Source organism: Durio zibethinus, chromosome 21 (genome assembly GCF_047325235.1).
Source record: "Durio zibethinus cultivar Kanyao isolate XHJ-2024 chromosome 21, ASM4732523v1, whole genome shotgun sequence".
Classification (NCBI taxonomy): Eukaryota; Viridiplantae; Streptophyta; class Magnoliopsida; order Malvales; family Malvaceae; genus Durio; species Durio zibethinus.
In genome coordinates this window covers 5,716,873-5,737,788 of record NC_143182.1, presented here as the reverse complement: position 1 = coordinate 5,737,788, position 20,916 = coordinate 5,716,873, and the positions used below count along the sequence as shown (strand labels likewise).

The 20,916-nt window shown below is 31.6% G+C and overlaps 2 protein-coding genes across 18 annotated transcripts; one reads left to right on the top strand and one right to left on the bottom strand.

Annotated features, from left to right (window-relative positions):
• The first annotated feature begins 1,126 nt into the window (after positions 1 to 1,126).
• Positions 1,127 to 12,507, top strand: LOC111305130 (protease Do-like 2, chloroplastic). 17 transcript variants are annotated; one of them, XM_089750221.1, is made up of 17 exons: positions 1,135 to 1,745; positions 3,231 to 3,281; positions 3,873 to 3,946; positions 4,129 to 4,192; positions 4,968 to 5,012; positions 5,363 to 5,470; positions 6,096 to 6,176; positions 6,324 to 6,390; positions 6,500 to 6,558; positions 8,863 to 8,906; positions 9,496 to 9,583; positions 9,672 to 9,757; positions 9,846 to 9,888; positions 9,992 to 10,078; positions 10,515 to 10,581; positions 11,858 to 12,119; positions 12,270 to 12,507. In XM_089750221.1, the coding sequence occupies exons 1-14, from the start codon at positions 1,428 to 1,430 to the stop codon at positions 10,004 to 10,006; spliced, it is 1,143 nt and encodes a 380-aa protein (XP_089606347.1). In that variant the 5' UTR covers positions 1,135 to 1,427; the 3' UTR covers positions 10,007 to 10,078; positions 10,515 to 10,581; positions 11,858 to 12,119; positions 12,270 to 12,507. The 17 variants fall into 17 exon arrangements, with proteins under 17 accessions (XP_089606351.1, XP_089606355.1, XP_089606356.1 ...); XM_089750217.1 differs by having other exon boundaries at positions 10,764 to 12,119; XM_089750228.1 differs by lacking the exon at positions 10,515 to 10,581 and adding an exon at positions 2,436 to 2,613 and having other exon boundaries at positions 1,500 to 1,745; positions 6,099 to 6,176; positions 10,764 to 12,119.
• LOC111305127 (putative indole-3-pyruvate monooxygenase YUCCA10) lies at positions 11,783 to 14,324 on the bottom strand. The gene is made up of 4 exons (XM_022902358.2): positions 13,502 to 14,324; positions 13,127 to 13,360; positions 12,292 to 12,414; positions 11,783 to 12,131 (listed from the first exon to the last, which is right to left on the bottom strand). The coding sequence occupies exons 1-4, from the start codon at positions 14,111 to 14,113 to the stop codon at positions 11,967 to 11,969; spliced, it is 1,134 nt and encodes a 377-aa protein (XP_022758093.2). The 5' UTR covers positions 14,114 to 14,324; the 3' UTR covers positions 11,783 to 11,966.
• Between the last annotated feature and the right edge of the window lie 6,592 nt (positions 14,325 to 20,916).

The window sequence follows — 20,916 nt, the reverse complement described above, 5'->3', positions numbered from 1 at the left end:
GTTTTTCTTTTATGATGATAATCATAGTATTAATGAAAAATTTTAAAATATTAACATAATATATTATTAATATTCTATATAAATACATAAAATCAAAGCGATTCATTAAAACTAATTTAATTGAAATAAACAAAATTAATATAACAATCTTTAAGTTAATCTCAATTTTTTAAGATATATTTACTTTTTTTATCAATATTATTTTTTAAAAATTTAAATATTTTTAAAATTTATTTTGTTGCATGTCATTTGAAATATATATATATATATATATGTAAAAATTGTATTTGCTGTTAAGGGAAGAGAACGGACCTTGTGAGTTGTCGAGGGAGAGGAAAGGACAAAGAAGATGGAGCAATTACAGCGGTGAAAACGACACGTCTAACGTCACTGTTTCAATGTAAAATGCAAAAGGAGGCTTCGTCATTGTTTTAACGGCCTTTACTGTTAAGGTCTGCGGCCGTTAAACCTTAACGGCAACGCAAAACAAGGACCAGCCTCCAACGACCGGAGTGAGTTAAAGTAACCAATTGATGAAAGCTACGTCGTAACGCCGTCACTCTAAGCTTGACGATGGGCACCGACCTTGCCTGCTAGGAGCTGCAACGAAACAGGTTCGACAAACAGGCTAGTTCCGAGGATGACACGTGGACATGGGTCCATCCTACGAACTTCAATCCAGGGGTGAAATTAATTAATTTAATTAAAAGAAAGAATGGGCCAAGGGTATTAGCCTGTTACTGTTTCGTTTTCTCTTCACTTTTTCTCTGCCTCGCGTTTTTGTTCCCATTGGCTGCACTTTTTACCTCAAAATGGCGTTACAGTTTATCACCCTACCTAAACTCTGTTTGACTTCTTTTGGCAAAACAATTATGAATGTTAGCAATAAAAAAACTGATTATTAGAACCTTAATCATGCCTGGTAAATCTGATTTTAGATTTGAAATCATATGTATGATCGGAGGAGAATATCCTAAAATACGAGTATTTCATTGTGTAAGTATGTGTATTCCAATGCTAATCTGGATGTTGTTGATTAAACTGGCTTATAACTGACTATCAAGCTTGTTATTTTTTTCCCAAAAATTGTTAAAATCAATTTAGTTAAAAACTAAGTTTGGATAAAGATTGATCATTGCAAATCTATATATAATATATTAATATATTGTCTCAACCATGTTTGAAATTTGATTTTTATAAAAAGTTAAATGAACCATTTAAATTTTAATTAACACTTTATTAATTGTTAGGATCTAGGATTTTTTAGTTTGAACTCACTAATAAAGTTTTGATTTATTATTATTTTTATTTGCATTTAGATTAATACGATAAGAAATTTAATTTTGAAATCTTTATCTTGAAAGATGCAATGTGATTATAATCAAAATAATATTGGCAATGGCGGCCATACTGTTATTCTACAGTGAATGCTTGTACAAGGAATAGAGAGCGTATCTTCACATTCTATAAAAAATCTCCTTTTCCTCGTCATTTTCCTTGCAGCTGTTGCACCGCTTCAGTATCTTATTATTATGGCAATAACAATTGTCAACTGCTGGATCTACGTACTCACCCCCACCGTTAAATCCCATTACTCCGTTTCTTATCACCGGCGTCTCGCCACTTCCACTTCCACCTCCACTTCCCACGCCTCTTTCGACGCGCTCTCTTCTAAAGCCAACAATAATAAGAAACGCGCTCTCAAGAGTAGCTCGTCGACATCTCCGCGTAAATCCAACGCTAAGGTAAACACTAACACTTCTTTTCTGTTCTTTACGTTTGATTTTGGTTTCTTTTTTTTCAAATTCTGCCTAAACTGGTGCCTTTTGATTTCTTAATACTTCACGTGTTAATGTTTTTGTTTATGGCTTCATAAATTAGTCGCTCATTATTTTTTTCTAGTTTATTTAAACGTATACTTTTTTCAAGTTGCGATTTCGTCATTTAAGATTAGGCAATTTGCAATGTCGTTTGTGGTTCGTTTCTCTCGTTTGGGAGAGTCTTTAGCATTATAAATCAGTTAATGGTGTAATTTGATTTGCGCGAGGCTGTGGAAATACTCTGTTAGGGTTTAAGGATAACGGCTGCTTGATTTTTCTGAATTATAAACATCTTCATCGAAGTGAAGTGCTCCATCAAATGTTGCAACAATAAAATTTTATTTTTTTTCCCCTTTAATTAACCACTTTGTATGCGATTGCAAAGTAGGTTTTGGAAAGGTTTTATCGATAGAAGAAGACAAATATAGCAATTTCATTTTATCGCATGCTTGGTATTGGTGTTAATAAGAGAGTGCTCCCTGTCTGAACCTTTTATGTACGTTCTGTAGATTAGAAGTAAGTTTTATACAGTTGGTTTCTTTTATAGCACCGTGGTTCTCAGATCAATTTGATCCTTTTTAACTAATCCACTGATGTATTATATTTCATATTCAGAAAGATTCTGTTTTCCAGAAGAAACCTCTTGGAAGATCGAAAGATGAAAAGTCCAGTTTATATGCTGATGGAATTAGTGGTAGGGGGGACAGGGGGCGTCCTCTCAAGTGGTTTTAAATCATTTGTTGCACAAAGAAAAGACGAGAAGGAGATTCAACTTGACTCAAGGGAGCAACGGGTACATTTGCAAACCTGTAGTTTGAAAGGAATTTGTTGTACTTCTAACTGTTGCGGAACATGAAGTCCTTTGACTACAGACTTACATGATTGGGTTGAATTTAATTCATCTATTGCTTGGCTATTTTCTAAAGTAGAAACCACAAATTTAAGATATGGTTTTGCATATACAGAAACCCCATTTTCCAACCATTTATGACACCTGGGGTCTAAACAATTATCTTATGAGTTTGGGCATATACTACTCAAGAAACCTGGACCTTATTATGACTTTCACATTAATCGTTAACAAGGCCAGTATGCGAAGTCACTTGACTCCAGTCATCATAAGCATGACACCCAACATGTACAATGCACAAAGTGCTAATCATGATAATGTTGGAAGCCCTCGAAAATTTCTGAGAACTTTTTATATCATCATCTGGAACAGTTGTAATTGAAATTTTGTTTCTCAAAATTTCTTCAAGTGTGCTTACTAATACTCTTAGCAAATTTATCATTTTATAAAATACTACATTGGTTTGCCTCATCATATACTCACTTCTGTATCTTTTGTGTTCACTTGATTTACTTTCTGTAACGCTTTATTTGTTATCACCTGTTTCCATTTTATTTCAGGTTGAGCCAGGGAATCTTCAGGATGCAACCTTTCTCAATGCTGTTGTGAAGGTTCAGAAAAGATTAAAGCAAAAAAATTGTTATGTTTAAAATATTCAATCTAATTAGTTTGTTAAACAATAGAGTGCCATCTTGGCATTATCATACTTTAAATTTCTAATTGTTGCATCTTTGAGTGCCTGGTGTGCATATCTAAATAGCATTTTTGTGTGTCAATGCTTTCTGTAGATGATATAGTCCCTAGCCTTTGAGTTCTTGTGCCACAACGAAGCCTTGTCTTTGCTCTTTTCCAAAGTGTCAAACGCACCCATGCTAAGACAAATTTAGATGGCTAGGTCATTGGGTAGACAATTGCTCATTTTGGACCAATGCCTTTGATATTCGTATAGATAAGAGGAGAAATTGTTTTTATCTAAACAGGCATTTTGGATGCATCTTCAAGCAGCAAGCGATGCATATCACTTTAGGTAGAAATCCATACTAATTATTATTATTATTATTATTATTTGTTGTTGTTGTTTTTCTTTTTTTTTTTTTTTTTTGAGAAAAAATGGTTATTAAAGTAAATTTCTTGGAAGTCATTAATTTAAAGAACTTATTTGCTATTTGTTTATGATAAGCCTTATCTTATATCTGATCTAGGTTTACTGCACCCATACTGCACCTGATTATTCCTTTCCTTGGCAAAAGCAAAGACAGTATACAAGCACCGGAAGGCAAGATTCTAACCTGTGTCTGGTTCTGAAGCATATAGACAGCTTTTAGGAAAAAGAGTGTAACTGGTTCTCAAGCTTTTCTAATTCCATTCAAGTGGTTATTTGTCTGTCATTCATCTTGTGTTGTATATTAAGTATTAAAATTTAATTTACTGTTAATATTCCTTTTTGTCATCATGCAGTGCTTTCATGATTGGGGATGGGAAGCTCTTAACAAATGTGCATAGTGTGGCACATGATACACGGGTATTCCATTAAAGTTCTCGAGTACATAATAGATACTAAGTTATCTATAAAACTTTGTGGATACAGTTGAATCATCATGTAGCTGAATAATAAAGCTTTCGAATTTGCTGGAGATATTTTCTAAACCAATTGTCATAGTTTATACTGTTTATGTGACCCTAGAAAGCCACTTGTACCATTTCTTATCCAATTTCAACATGGAAGTGAGGCTAGTATATAATTTTAAGGGAGTTTTTGGATGGTATTTGTTGGACGATTTCAAATTTCAGGTTCCCAATTTACTGTCCATAAACGGGCCTGCTTTAGTTACCCACCACCAAGAATATAAACCTTATCAGTCAATCACCATCTTTGGCATCTTCTTTACTTCTGTATGCACATTTAAATGTCAAAGAAGAATGACATCTCAAGGAAAGTGAAGATCATTTCTGGATTGATGTTGAGAGTTAATAATTAATAGTTCTCATTTATTGTTAGTTCCCAATTTGTTAGTTGGGTAGTTGCATTATGCTTTCATACTGTGGATTTAGATGCATATAGATTGGGATTTTAAAGTTATCTTTAGTCAGATGAGCCATGTCATATGGACTTCTTGACCTTTGTTGTCAATTGAAGTCTACATAAATCATCAGTACTTACATACTAACCATTTCAATTTTCTCCCTAGTAACTTGGAGCTGTTATTTATTTGTTTATATTTCTAATCTGCTTTGATTGCTTTTTGCTGTTATGTCCGGTTGATTATCATCTTTGTTTTTATCTACTGTGACAACAGGTTAAGGTAAAGAGAAGGCGAGATGATACCAAATACATCACTAAGGTATCGCTCCTAATAAATTTTTAATGCTTTCTCAGAATGTTTGGTTGGCAGTGTCTTAAATTTTATTAGTACTTTATTAGCCATAAAAGCATGAATGAAAGCAAATTAAGTAACCTATATGGTTTTCTCATTAAATAATAACCTGCTAATTCAAATTTAAGACATTTCTTTAAGATGCAAGGGATAGCTATATCAAATGAAGATTTAGGCATTTTTATGCACACCATTGGGCAGCAAGGTATCAGTTGAAAATATAACAAATTTCTAAGCTGTTTAGATCATGAGTTGTACTGCTTGTTCAATATTATTAAGATCTTGCTGCTTAGTGTTTTCTCATGATTTATGAACAGGTTTTAGTCAGAGGTGTTGATTGTGATATAGCTTTGCTTTCAGTAGAGAGTGAGGAATTTTGGAAAGGAGCTGAGCCACTCCGCTTGGGACACTTGCCGCGTCTTCAGGTGTTGAATAGCCCTTTCACTTTTTGTTGAGCATAGAACTATTCTCTCAATGCATTTTACAATACCTATGCTTCATCATGAATCTTAAAGACAGTCCAGTTGATTAATTGCCTTGATGAAATAAGCAATTTTTTGGATTCAGCAGGGAAACTATGATAAAAGAAATTCCCATTGTATTTGATTTTTTATCCATGTTTTTAATTTGGGTCAGTAATATGATCTGCTATCAAAACCAAATGATTATAGCTGAATAATTAAAAGTCTAACACCACACTAAGTAGTTACTTCATGTTTCATGGTCTTCTAAGGTTGTACCAAGCTGTGTATCTGTAATGTCATTGTAAGAAGTTCTACATACCTGCCTAATCTGTATCAGGCATGAGATATGACATAATCTTTAGACGGCATGAAGTCCCTCATAGCTTCAACTGAATTTCAGAATAGTAACATAAAATTTGTTCCATTTTGCTTTTTATCAATTTGGCATTCAAAGTTTGTTCATCGTTATGCTTTATCTTAAGTTAGATGCAAGGTTTTGAAGCATTAGTGAATCATGTTAGGGTAGTTATGCCAACCTTTTTCATTTCAAGTTTTTTGAGCTGTTTCTGTTCTGTTACTTTATCAGCAGGATGCACTAACTGTTGTGGGATATCCCCTAAGAGGAGATGCCATTTTGGTGACAACGGGAGTTGTATCATGTATGGAGGTTTGATTCACCCCTTCAAAGTGATAATGACAAGCATCTATCAGATTTCACCTTGCCTTGTTATTACTTTGATGCTCATATCCTTTTTTTTGTTGACATGTTAAATGAATAACACTATCAAGTTTCTTTCTTATATTATATCTTCAGGTCACATCATATGCACATGGCTCAGCTGATTTTTGGGGCATTCAAATTGATGCAGCAATAAATCCTGGTCGGTAGGTCATTGAAATTTATATATCTAAGCCTTGCATCATCTCCCTTTTTGAAAGGTGTTACCCATATCATTATGATAATCATTGCTTATAGTTGGTAGATTATAGGTAATAGTGGTGGTCCTGCATTCAATGAGCAGGGAGAGTGCATTGGGGTTGCATTTCAGGTACATCTTCTCTGTCAATTATGTTTGACTTCAAAATTTTGGCATTATGCCAAAATCTGTTATGAAATAACTATTTTTTAAAAAATAATTTATTTGGTTTAGTGTAATTTATATTTCCTTTGCTTCATGATGCCACTGCCTTCCATTTTTCCCTTGTTATGAAATAACTCTATTTTTAAATAACTCAATGTTTTGGGATTATGCCAAAATCTGTATAAAATAACTCTTGTTTTTAAATAACCCAAAATGATTATTCATTACTAAATAAGAATTAATTGTTGACTTTTGGTGTCGTATCCTTCTCTTAGTTGAATTAATTATTAAGTTAACTAACGATATTTAGGGGCAAAATGTATACCTTGCAAAAGTAAAATGCATTCCTTAAAATTTGTAAATATGTCAAAGAGGAATAACATTATGTGGCAAGGGGTGATAGTACTTTTTAAACTTGTTTCCTTTCAAATTTTGACACATTGTTGGGCCACTTTTTATTTTATCAACTATTATTCTTTTCATGTGTTTTTGCTTATGCTATGTTCTGTCCCTGGTAATCTTTCCCTCCTCCTAACTGCCACTTATTAAATTATGTCTTAACGGGAGACTTCCTTTTGGTTTACTGATCCGAGGAGGCTGAAAATATTGGCTATGTGATACCAACTATGGTTGTATCTCATTTTCTGAATGACTATGAGACGAATGGGAAATATAGAGGCTAGAATCTCTTCTTAACTTGCACTTTTGGTACTTTTGTGTGTGTGAAATTTGTATTATGCGTGCATTTAAATCTGTCCACATATTATTAGATTTTGAGAAGTAGTGCATTAGGTATCTATTCCCTTTCACAGTATTGCACAGGGGACATCGTTTATGTTATTGTTAATTTATGATACAAATTCATTCTTGTGAATTTTAGAGATGTAGTATCAATATATCTGTTCACATCCTTCAAAGATGTTGATGCATAAGGTTCTTATGCATCCAAAGCACCACTTGGAGCTACAATTAGATTTGATGCAAATGGTTCATGTGATTTCCAACCAAAGCATCACTTGGAGCTACGATTAGACTTTTGCCACGGTTTTCATGTCATCATATAAATGTTTGCCTATTTTTATAATTGCACATAATTGGAAGATGAACTAAAGATACTTTTAACAGAGTGCAATGACTTTTGCACTCTGTGTAGTTTATGTTCCATGAATGACTTTTGGATGTACAGCTATTTCTTACTGCCTGCCACTTACCTGAATAACCATTACGCTAATATTCTTCTTCTATCATTGACTATCATTCTGTTATTGATATGTGATTCACAACAAGTAGTGAATGATGAATATCAACATGATGTGGCATTTTCTCCAGAAGTAAAAATAAACAAATAAAAGCCATTCATTGAGTTCCTGGTTTCCCTTGCCTTGGTGTATTGCTGCAGAAGTCAGAGAATCCAGCACTACGAGCATGCTTACAAGTTCAGTCTATTGAAGTACTATTACTACAACTTACACAGCATAGAAAGCTCAATGCACAAGTGCAGTTGTACTTACATGCACACATATATTCTTGTTTGCATTTTCCCTGGAGTGCACATGTTTTGCACTGTTGTTTGTGGATGGTGGATTCAAGAAGGATTGCATGGTAGGAGTTGGATATCAGAATTGTGTTGTAGATCTGTGGAAGAGAGTTAAAGCTAAAGCTTTGGAGGAGATGGTGGAAACTGACTGATGTGAAAGCTGTGTATGAGGGTACTGGGTATGAGAGAGATAAAGCCTTGAAAAATTGAAACATGTTCAGCAATGAACCAGTACCGGGAAATTGTAAAGAAATTTAAATTAAGGCCAGATTATGTGTAGTGTTTATTATAATTGTCTAATTGCTATGCTTTTTGTTCTGATCTCCTATAATTTGTTGAAGTTCCGGACTAGGTTTGAGAACATGATTTATGTGCTGTCTAACATGCAAGAATTTGTTAAAGTTTTGGCGAAAAGGCTTGCTAAGTGTCAGTTATCAATATCAAATGAACATGGAAATGTAAAAGCATTCATTCAGAAATGGGTGAACTTAGAGATGGAATCATATATGAGTGGTTGTTATCCGGGTTGTCCATGTAGACTGCCCAAAGCAATTTTGTTTCTCCTGAATTTCATTATCAGGCCTCATTTGATTAGCAAATTACCTGTTTTCCATTGGTATATCTGATACAATTTTGCAATACTTATTTCTAATCTTTTTTAAACTTGACATTGTCATGTCTGTTGAGTAATTCATTTCCATATATGTTTCCATTATAAAATTTGACTTCCACAGGTTCGAAGGGTTGAAAGTACTTCGGATGCAAATAATGTTACACAGTAGGTTTGCTGGCAATGTTCACAAGTATCAAAGCGTGTTGCACATTTAGTTCCATTTTATTATCTCATTTTTCTGTGCTTACACCATAAATGGTTAGTAATTTGAGTTTTGTTATTTATTTCTATTTGTTGTCATTAGAGTCCGATTTCCTCACAGATGATAATAGAAGCCTAATGATAAGGATTTGTTTGGCCTTCTTTAGACATTGTGTATAACTATATGTTAGGATGATAAATGTTTGTTTTACATTTCTAGGGGACTTGATTGTGAGTTTTGATGATGTTCGTGTGGGTTCTGAAGGAACAGTTCCATTGAGATCAAGTGAGCACATTGCATTCCACTACCTCATCAGTCAAAAGTAATGGGTCCTTGTTCTCTGCCAAAAATCGCATTAAAAACTGCATATCATATTTTTCTACTCTATTTAGTAGTTTATGCAAATATATTGCTGAATGACCATTCTTATATTTTGTGTTTTCAGTCTTTTCAATCTCCCATGATTTATATTATCCTTTCTTTTCTTTAGGTATTCATTTTATATTCCTGTAGTATAAGTTAGTCATGTATCCAATTCAAGCTCTTTTGCAGATTTGCAGGTGATGTCACAGAGCTTGGTATTATTAGAGCAGGCAAATTCATGAAAGATAAAGTAGTTTTAAACCCCAGATTACATTTGGTATGCAATTAAAGTCCTGTTATATTTGTTACATTTGCTGTCATTTTAGATACTAATGATTTAGATCACCTTATGTGTGGCTTTCTAGGTTTGCTATCATATTGATGGAGGTCAACCTTCACATCGAATTATTGCTGGTTTGGTGTTTACCCAACTTTCAGAACCATTAATAGAGTAAGTGTGTTATTCCAGTCACTCCCGCAATTTATTCAATTCTTCTTATGAATGGATTAATAATGGGATACTAATGCCGATCATGAAGTTCATGTACAATTTTCGGGGAGGAGTGCAAAGAGTCTATAGGGGTAAGTCGTAAATTCTAAAAAACTAATGAAGCATGATATTCTACTAATACAGTGTATTTTGATATCAGAGTGCTTTTGAGGTTTGACAAGTTCATGTACACAGGTTCCTTCTTCTTAATTGAAACTGCTAGCTAAGGCATGGTACTGTTTGGCAAGGTTCAAAGGAGAACAGAATCTGATCCTATCACAGGTGCGCTGCTTATGATATAAAGTTTGACATTGACAGCTAAAGGCAAACTCTTACTTAAGAATATGCTTCTGCAGTAACCTTCTAACTAGTTCTTAATGCAATAATAATATGCTTGTGTTGCCAATGGAAAACCTCAGTAGTTAGAACTTGGAGGTCTCTAGTTCAAATTTTGGAATAGGGGGGTTTATGAGATAAGGCAGGGTTATCTCTTGTCATAACCATTGTTCTGACTGTCATAATAATGTGCTTGTGTTAGAACGGGGAAATTTCAACTTGGAGGTCTCTAGTTCAAAATTTTGGAAGAGGGGGGGTGGGGTTTATGAGATGACACTTGGTTATCTCTTGTTTTGTAGTTCAAACCTCCAAGGCCCAATGAGTCTTCATAAACCCCTAAAGAAGAGTTTCATTCCATTAATATGACTTTATCATATCACAGAGCATGACTTTTCTTCACGGGAATTTTGAAACATTATTTTGGAGCTTGAGACATGGGCAAGCAGCAGGTGGTTTTTATAGATCCTCATTACAACTTGCCTCTGCCAATTTATTTGCATGTGTTAAATTTAAAAGTTTCAGTTTTTAAAGTTCAATGGAGCTTGAGTAAAATACATTCGTCACCTACCACACCTTGTTGCTTGTAAGTGCTAACATCCATTATATCTAGTCTTCATCATCTTTCTGTTAGGTAGTTCCCATGGCAGCCTGTATTCTTGGTCAGGTTTTAAGGACAAGTATCTAGTTTTTGAATTTGAAGAAACTTACCTAGCTGTTTTGAAGAGGAAAGCAACTATGGCTGCCTCATCTTGCATTCTCAAAGATTATGGTATTCCGTCTGAAAGATCTGATGACCTTTTAGAGCTATAAGTTGACTCATTTGGAGACAACCAGGCAAATAGAGCAGGATTTTGGGGATGGTCCTGTTTCAAATTTGGAGATTGGCTTTGATGGACTCGTTTGGGCGTAATTATTAACAGTTGCGAATCCAGTTTGATCATCTTGGCTATCAATGGTCAGGGGATAAAAGAAAATCCTGGCTCGGAAATTATGATTGAAAGCTTCAGTTTGCCACGCCAAAGTTTCAATAGCTTATGATTCCTTGAAGCCCGTATCAAAATAGCAGAGTGCCATATCTTACATTTCCCCTCGTCCCGTGGGTTATCAAGTTTTATAATTTGGTTTTAACAGTTTTCCACAATTCTTGATTGATTAAGGGGAGCGTGGTTGCATGCACAGAACCAGGATCAGAATTAGGCTGCAGTAAACTTCGAGAGCGGAGAGCATTTGATGCAAATATTTTGAAACCAAAAAAAAAGGAGGTTAGATTGTCATCACTCAAATGAAATGGAAATATAAAAAGATATTATCCCTAATATTGTCATCAAGTTCTAGGATGATTGAGGCTATAGCCTCCTCATTGCTAGAATATTGAGTGGTTATCGCATCTCTTTCGGATCACAGAGAAAAATAAAACTATTTTGTTTGAGTGATTATTCGTTTAAGTTCGCTTGAAGCAGCCTGCCTCCATCTTATTACAACTTTCGACACGCATTCAAATATCGTTTAGACGCATGCATTTGTATATAGGCACAATGTCATAACTACTTGTATTCTACTCCAAAGATCTTTTTGTATTAGACTGTAAAGTTACCTGTCCATCTTGCTAGTCATGTAAGGTTTGAGAAGCAAATTTTTGAACTGTGCAGACACGGTAAGTAATTTCCAGAATTTTGTAGCTATAAAAGTTGTAACAAACAATTTTTTTTCCCAATGCCATGACAGTTATTTGAGGAAAAGCTGGTTGAGTGCAACCTCACGAGAAAGAAAATTTCAAAGGTTACATATGAATTAACTATAGTATAATAATTCCTTGTTCAAAGGAAACGTTTCATTACAGAAGTGATTTGATATCACTGGCTATGTTGTTTGCATCAGCACTTGCCCCATACAATCCTCTTCTCGACAATCCAGCGCAGTACAAGCCATTCTTTCCCTTCCAATGGTTCGGGAAACTCGGTTTCGGAATTCCATCATCGTTCAGCAGGTACTCATCTCCCTGCTCCAAAAAATACACTTGTTTTAGTTAATAGCGGCAGTGTTCAATCATTCCTCTAAGAATGCATGATAATACTAACAAACTTCTAGATTTTATTTCTAACTATTAACGGCTTTTTTTTTTTTCCCCTTTGAAAAGGCATACTCAATTGTTATGTTACCTTAAGCCAGATATTTGTGGACCGCTTGAAGCCAGTGCAGAAGACAATTGCGTCAAAGGGATGTGTTTTGCCGCTCTGGAACACCACCTCATTGCCTCTTATACTCGATATAGCTGGCAACACCTGCAACGTTTGCATGTTTTGATATTTTAATAACGCCGATTAACATCCAATTGATTTGAACTTCAAAGACAAGAAAGCAAAAAAATTGGGGCCAGTACTAGTGGTTCTTTCTCCTTTTGTCGACTTATTATTTCAAAAAAAAAAAAAAACAAAACAAAAACTCCTATCCTCCAATCTTGTACGGACAGATCCATGCCACAGTTGCTTTTAAACTAGTATCTATTAATCGTTGATTGCCCCAACCGCGAAACTAATAAATAGAAAAAGAAATTGAAAAGCAAAAGAGACTCTTCGATTTTAAGCTAATTACGCCATTTGCTGATTGCAAATGACATGATAAAGGTGGACATCAAGTCAAACTCATTGTTCACCACCAACTTGTTGGTTCACGTAGCTACAAACCCAAACCATAGATAAAAGAGAATGAGAGCCTTAATTCCGCCATCAACAAGCAATGAAGCATTGGAGTCAATCTCCAACCCTTCTAACGAGGTAACAGTTCCATCTAAAGCAATTAAGCAGTTGTAAATAAACAACAATGAACTGAAATACCTTCACGGCTAAGTCAATTGACTACTCTTTCTTTAGAATACAAGAAACGTTTATGAAATAGATATTTTATAATGATTTTTAGTTTAGAAGAGAAAAGAAACAAAGAAAGGAAATTTCTATATTAAGTATTATATTCCTTGAAATAATCTAATTACATCACCTGAATCTCCCGAGACTTGATCTTGTTAAAGGTTCCTACATCAAAAACAGGGTACTTGCCATAGGCCACTTTCATGAAAAATGGCCCCTCCTTAGGCCTTGTGATTCCGTACTTGGTCAAGTCCCCGTAAACAAGCTTGCTAAGCATGACCATGAACGAGTCCACCACGTTAAGTGGTATATATTTTAACAGAATTAACCCCACGTACACAATCTCCCTCGAAAGAATGTGAACCTGCAGTCACAAACAGTGATCACCAATCATTGATATGTAAACAAATGCAGATTTTGTATTCTCTCCAATGCGTTAAGAGAGTCAAGTTTGATTCGAAAGTAATCAAATTAATGAAGAGGAATGAGATCAATATCTTTTTACCGGGCTGCGAACAACAATGGATGTTTTGGCACCGTGATTTGCCAGGTCCAGTGCGATCTCCATGCCAGAATTGCCAGACCCAACAACCAAAACATTCTGGTCTCTAAAGGCCTTCCCATTTCTGAACTGGGTTGAATGGAGAACATCTCCAGGGAAAGTATTTAATCCTTCGATCTCAGGTGTGTAAGGGTTGCTTGTTTCTCCACTAGCCACCACCAAAAATCTCCCTGTGAACTCCTCAATCTCACCAGAATCCAAGTTCCTGCCCTTAACAATCCATTTCTTGCTTGATTCATCGAACTTGGCCAACTCAACGCATCTCCGGTACAAAGGACTGATCTTAAAATGAGAAACGTAATCATCCAAGTAGCTTACGAATTGTTCTTTTGAGATAAATCTTGGATAAGAGACGGGAAATGGAAGATGAGGAAGCACACAGAATTGCTTATCTAAGTGAAGGTGGAGACGATCGTAGGCATATTTCTTCCAAAGAGAAGCAAAACAATCTTCTCTTTCTAGGATCACGTAAGGGATTGAGTGAAGATTAAGGCAAGCCGCTGTAGCCAGGCCAGAGGGGCCGGCTCCGACGATAATGACCAGTTGTTCTTGCATCGCTCGAGTCACTGTTTCTCTCAGTTTGGTAGTGCCAAAATAAGAAGCACAATGGTTCTCAGGGCATGGAATCAGAGATTGGGGGGGTGAGGTGTAGATTTATACCATCCTTTTAAGAATAATATTAGACAAATACTTAATTATTACAATTTATTCTTTATACTTTAACGAATCTCTCAGTTACAAACTCTTAAAATTTAATAAAATTAGGTATTTGGTCCAATAATAAAGTACATGTATCTTTTATTTTTATTAAATAAGTTGTGCAGAATATTGATAAAATATTAAATTCTTAATTTAAATTATTAAAATTTATATCCTAACAACATTAAATATAAAAACATGTATTTGAAAAACTTGACGAATTTGTAAAAACGCTAAAAAAATATTTGTTTTTTTTAAGTAAATAAGTAGCACTAGAGTTTGTCATTCTCTTTGTGGTGAAAAGTTTGGTTGAGTTGTAAAGGTAAGAAGTTTTAATTAAAAAAAAATGTAATATTTTTATATGAATTTTCATAAACTATTTTGAACTTTTTTTGAAAACTTTGTTGCATTATCGTTGGATTCAATTCTTAAATTCATATTACAGCATTGTTTCCTAATAATAAATAAACTTGAAAGATCACATTGGACCATTTTCTCTTCCTATAGGGTTATTTATATTATCTTGTATTTTCATATATAAAAAATTCATAATCTATATATATTATATATAGAATGTAGGGACTGTCTAACTAGGTAGGATAAAATTTACATGAAATTTTTTAATTGAAATTTGTAAATTTTTATTTTTTTTTTAGAAAATGGTTTAACAAAAATTTCAATAAAAATTTCAAATCGAAAGATTGATAAGATTTAATATAAAAAACAATAATTTAAATTTAATTGATATTTATTAATCATAAAAATTGTGTCAATATTTTTACTAAAAATATTTATCTAAAAAGTATATAAAAATTTATTAAAATTTTTTAATGCACATTTAATCTATGTAATGTGATTTTTTAATTTATTATTTAAATTTTAAATTTTAAATTTTATTTAATTATTTTTAGTAGAAAACTTCACATACTTAACTTCATCTAAATCTTCCCAATTAGGTGGTAATTGATTTTTTTGGATAAGTAGGTGATAATTAATTTTGGAACAATAACTATCTAGAAAGATAGAAATTCAATTTTATTCTATCACTACTTTAATACTCATATTAAATTAAATTCATTTAATTTAGATAGTTTAGTAGATTCAGCTTGGTACGGCTTTGAAAATTAAAACAAAATTAAAAAAGAAAAAACTAAAATACTAGTAAATTTGCTGGTAATTAATGAAACTGAAAGTAGCTAAAACACTAAATAATTTCAAAACTTATTATCCCATTTTCGTATATAAAAAAGTTAGAAAATAGAAGGAAAAAAAAAAAAAGATCTTTTACAATGCAAAGGTGACGTTACTTGACGTGCAATTTAGGCTTATGTATCCATCTGCCAAATTGACAAATCATATCATATAATTATATATATGTGATACAGATCCACGTATGCTCTGGTTGGTGGGCTTTGATTGAAAATGATGGTTCGATCAAGAGGTTCTCCTGCTTTCTATCTTCATTTTAATTTTAATTCAAATTTACAAGAATTGTATTATTAAAAAAAATTAGATTTACATCGTATTCATTGAAAAGTCAATTTGTGTCGATTGGATGACATTTTATGCTAAACAATGAACCCAGAGATTTGATGAAGTCAGGGAATCTGGCGACGAAATTAAATCTCTTTTGTATAATGATATTATTGATGTTTGGTTTTTTTAGATCGATTAGATTGTAAACTAAATCTACACTTTTGTTTTTAAAAAAATGGTTCAAAAAAGGAAAAAAATTCATTGATAAAATCATTAAAATAAATAAATAAAACATTTATTTATTTTGTGTGTGTTAATTTAATTTGTTTGAATCGATTAGGTGAATTTTATTTTAGGATTTGAAATATAAGTTTATACATTATATTTTATTGTTCACTTGATGTGTTAATTTATTTTTTTTATAATTTATTTATCTTTTTATTATTCTTATTTAAGTAATTCATTTGTAAAACTTTTATGTGGACTTGATTTAACTAAATTTAATTTGAAATCATTATGATACTAGATCGTGTGTTTATCAATTTTATTTGTAAACTTTAAAATTTTTCAAAAATAAAATCAAATTATGATTATTACAATAGTTGATTTATATATATATATATATATATATTACTCAAATAATACAAAAAAAAAAGAAAAAGTTCTAATTTAAGTTAATAGAAGATTAACATGCATCTTTTTTTATTGATTTTTTTAATAAAAAAATCATAATTTAAAAATTAAAAAATATATAAATACCAAAATTTAAATTTTAAACATATCAAATATCATCTCTCTTTAATTTTCTGTCGATATTAACATTAAGATGGCATTTTAAATCAATAAATCAAATATAAAATATTTATTCAAAATTTTAAAAAAAAATTATATTAAAAATTCAAACAGAAAACCTAACATAAAATTCATCTAACATTCTAAAATGAAAGCTATATTCAACTCTCAACATCGTTGACATGCTGTAAAATTTCATTTCATGATAGACGACAGAAAATAAAGCATTATTTGCCTTTTGAGCTGTCACTTGTCATGACGTCTATGATGAACCCTAGTTTACGTCTGCTCTACCGTTTAGGGTAATTAAAATTATTTTTGTATTTAGTCATGAAAAATGATATTTGGATGCAAATATTTATTTATTTATTTTTACGTAGTCAACTCAACGATGTATATACAAATGCAAGTGTGTTATGTATGTTGTTGCAATCAATGACTTTTTTTATTATACTAAACAAGGGAAAAAAATTGGAAGTAGTTCCAATTTTTAAATGTTAAATATATTAAAATGTTGATTTTTAAATAATTATATAAATCGATATATGCTCCGAATTCAATTTTGTGAACTTTTTTTATGTAAAAATAAATAAATAAATAAATAAAATGAGGATTGAGAAGTAATTATATAGTAATTCCATTCTTTCAAAATGTAACATTTTGGTTAATGAATAATGAGAATCATGAAAATGGTTAATGCCCAAATATCGATGAAACTGCATTGTTTTCTTGGCAAAAGCAATAACGGCATGAAACTTCCTGACGATTGATTATTAATACAGTTGAATTTTCTTCAAGGTTTGACAGAGATGTTCTAGCGACTGAATTAATGATCGATGTATATTGAATAGTACTAAAATTGCAATGACAATTGACAACAACAAAAAAATAAATAAATAAATAGTTTTAAATTTCGAAATTGTAGAGGTTATGGCAAAGGTATGATCAATTGCTAGCTAGTGTGAAATGATTCGGGGATTGAGTTGACACTGAATTTTGCAAAAGTAGGAGTCCTCTGCTGGAAAGAAAGTGTGGGGTTTGGTGTGGAAAGAGAAGCAAGAAAATGTCTCCCCTCTCTCGTTTCCATATAGTTATCAAAATCAACTTTTTTTTTTCAAGGTATGGTCTGTTTTGCTAGCTATTTTCCTAACAATTGATAATCAATTTCATGTTTCTTGTGGGTCTGGATGCCATGTATGGAAGAATCCCACCTCTTCGTGAGTCTAATAGAAGTCTTTCAACTCTGTGAAACACCTGGCAGTAAAATTTGGTACCTTTCTGTCCTGGAAAATGATTAAAAATAAAATAAAATAATTGCAGCCTATTTCTGCAGCAATTTAATTCGGTGCACCGCCTTTCCCCTGTTCGTTTGAAGAAATCATTATTTCCTTTTAGGAAGCAGTTGTTTGTTTTTTTCAGTATTTGAAGTCGTAAAGATTAAGTTTTAATCAACCATTCTATTTATGAAATAGAACGTACGAGTGTTGATTTTTTTTTCTTTGTGAGGCTTAAATCATGAACATGTAGGAGATTTGATATTGTCACGAAATTTGTTATCTCGTAGCAGGAAAACGTTGTATATTCACCTGCTGGTCAATGAAATCTTCTTGATTGAATGATATCAGGATTTGAATATGGTTCTGGCCAAGCATGTTACGCATGTTTCACCCAACAAGAACCGATTTTGCAATTTCCTCGTGGGCTTCTTTTGTTTTCTATAAAGCTTATCTCATGTGAATAGGTTGAAAAATTAAGGAGTTTGTTTAAGTTCTTTCAACACATTGAGGTCTTTCCGTAAAAGCCAATCACAAAATATTATTGACAAAGAGGATTGCATTAGTAATCTCCTTTATTCTATCTAGACAGGTTCAAATTCAATTGCTTGTGATTTTCAAATTCATTATCAACATTTAATTGGCTCCCAAACAAATGAGATAGAGATAAACTAACGTGTTGTAAAGTCAACGTAAAGGATACATGTTTGTGGATTATCGCGGTATATTTCGAGTTAACCAAAAGATAGAAACAAGGACTTTTATTTTTATTTTAGAAGCAAACCATACTCAATTAAGTACCCCCTCCCCCCCTAGATGTCATCGATATTAAAAATTACAACTAGTTTTTATCAACATTCTTCAAAATTAGTTCAGAAGAAACATATCTAATTCACGTAAATAACGAAAAGTAAATATTTAATTAATGCCTTACTTCTAGGATGTCTAATACTAAAGATTTCTTGAGAGTAGTTGAATTATGACATAACAAGCATTAGTAGAAAATTAATTAGTACTCTAAACTTAAATCTCACGTCAATCATATATGAAACTCAAATGAATGATTTTTTTTAATTATCACGTACTATCATTAGTGAGGATGTAAATGAAAATAGAGTTTTTGACAAATTATTTATAAATATATTTTATTTTTATTTATTTATTAAATTTAATTAATAAATGATTTTAAGTAATATTTTTGTATTTATTTATTAAACAAACCGAATACGAATAGGGATTTGTTTAATTTGTTTGTATTTGTAAAAAAAATTTATTTAAAGATTATTTAAAACTCATTCATTTAGTAATCATTTATTGTTCAATAATAATAATAATAATATTACATCTTTATTTTTTACTTTAATTTTATTTTAGGATTCATTTATGTTTTGTTTTTTTTTTTTTTTTATGAAATAGGGCTTGTTGGAGTTTGTATTTTTCGAGGTGAATTTTCGGAGTTGGGTTTCATTTTACTACCTTCACTTTAATTGATTTGATTTTATTTTTTATTCCAACAAGATGATATAAATGCATGTCTGTGCGTCCCCAAATAAATTGCAATATCAAGTAAAGACTCAAAATAATTCTAAATTGGATAAAAAAAAAAAGAAAAAAGAATAAGCAGGGGACATATGAAAACAATAAGCCTCTTAGATCAAACAAGTTTAGATCTTAGCCTTCAGACCATGATGTTTGAGGGAAGTTAACGAGTTTCATGGGCTAGATGGGCTTTAGCTTTCTTTAGCATACTTACGTGAGGTGGTGGAGGCTTGAACCCAGCACTTGAGGTCCACACAAGCCCCTTACTACTATAAGGCCGATGCTACTGGGACAAACCCCAGTAGGCTATGGGCTACCTTTGCTTTTGGGTTTGGACCAAAGTTTTTGTTTGGGTAGTAAAAAAGAAAGTGTTCAACTGTCCAACAGCTTGAGGGCTATAATTAGCGCAAGCCACGTAGTTAGTGTCAATTTTGAAGGATCCGATTGATCAGTGACGATAAATGATTTAAGGTTTAAAAACAAATATTTGATTCAATCGATTAAAGTCGTTCTATTTTATAAAAATATATTAAATTTAAATTTTATCTGTGATTATTTGTTAAAATTAAACTATTAGGTACGACATATCTTGTCTTGATTTAAGGAACTGAACAATCTATCTACCCTCGAATTTTTTTCTAATCAAGATAAATGATTTAAGGCTTATTTCATTTAATGTAATATTTTTTTCAAATTATAAAAAAGAAAAAAAATTATATATTTTATTATTTTATTTAAATAAATTTTCATATTTTTATTACATTCAAATAAATTCTTAAATTTTTACCTATATTCAAATAAATCTTTAACTTTTAATTTATTCTCTATCTTTCTCAAATTATTTAAATTTTATTAATTTTCATAGAGTTTAAAAATAAGTTAACTTTAATGTATTTAATATTAAATCTTTAATTTTTTATAAAATTAAAGTTTCACAATTTTTATTGTTAAAAATTAAAAAAAATAAAAAATAAATTAGATATTAAAAAAAAAAGATATAACTTTGTAGCATTGGAAAAAGGATGAACAACGAAAATAAAATGGAAGAAATATAAAAATAAAAATAAAATTTGGATCTTTAATTTATACTTAAATAAACTCTTACATAAATCCATGTTTCATTTAAAATAAAGATTTATTTGAAAACAAGTTAAAAAATAAGGACTTAAGAACTTATTTGGGTAAAATAAAAATATGAAAATTTATTTAAAAAATAAAAAAGAATAATTTTTTTATTGTTTAATCTTACCAAATTTAAGAAGAATAGTGTATTTAATTATATATTTTTTAAATATCACCTGAATCAGTGCCTAACATTTTCCTTCTCAATTACTTCTTTTGTCTTTAACTCTTTCTCCATATTTATTTTTAATTAAATTAAAAAAATTAACTTTTGTGTAGTTAATGGTAAAATTTTAATTTGTTATAAAAGTGATGATCCATAGTTTTTAAAGTAAAAAAATGTAAAAAATTTATAAAATAATTTTAATATAAAAAGTAAGAGGTATTTTTTTATCAATAAAAAGAAGTAATAGGGCTAAATTTGAACCTTCCACCACATAAACTAATGTTAATTAT

What these genes read in the sequence shown, in the direction of transcription:
- LOC111305130 (XM_089750219.1), top strand. Translation starts at nt 1,428, where the DNA reads ATGCTTGTACAAGGAATAGAGAGCGTATCTTCACATTCTATAAAAAAT. An exon ending in GCATTGGGGTTGCATTTCAG is followed by an intron (nt 6,559 to 8,862) that starts GTACATCTTCTC and finishes TGACTTCCACAG; the next exon opens with GTTCGAAGGGTTGAAAGTAC. An exon ending in GATGCAAATAATGTTACACA is followed by an intron (nt 8,907 to 9,495) that starts GTAGGTTTGCTG and finishes GCTCTTTTGCAG; the next exon opens with ATTTGCAGGTGATGTCACAG.
- LOC111305127 (XM_022902358.2), bottom strand. Translation starts at nt 14,113, where the DNA reads ATGCAAGAACAACTGGTCATTATCGTCGGAGCCGGCCCCTCTGGCCTG. An exon ending in CCATTGTTGTTCGCAGCCCG is followed by an intron (nt 13,361 to 13,501) that starts GTAAAAAGATAT and finishes TTGTGACTGCAG; the next exon opens with GTTCACATTCTTTCGAGGGA. An exon ending in TCAAGTCTCGGGAGATTCAG is followed by an intron (nt 12,415 to 13,126) that starts GTGATGTAATTA and finishes CAAACGTTGCAG; the next exon opens with GTGTTGCCAGCTATATCGAG.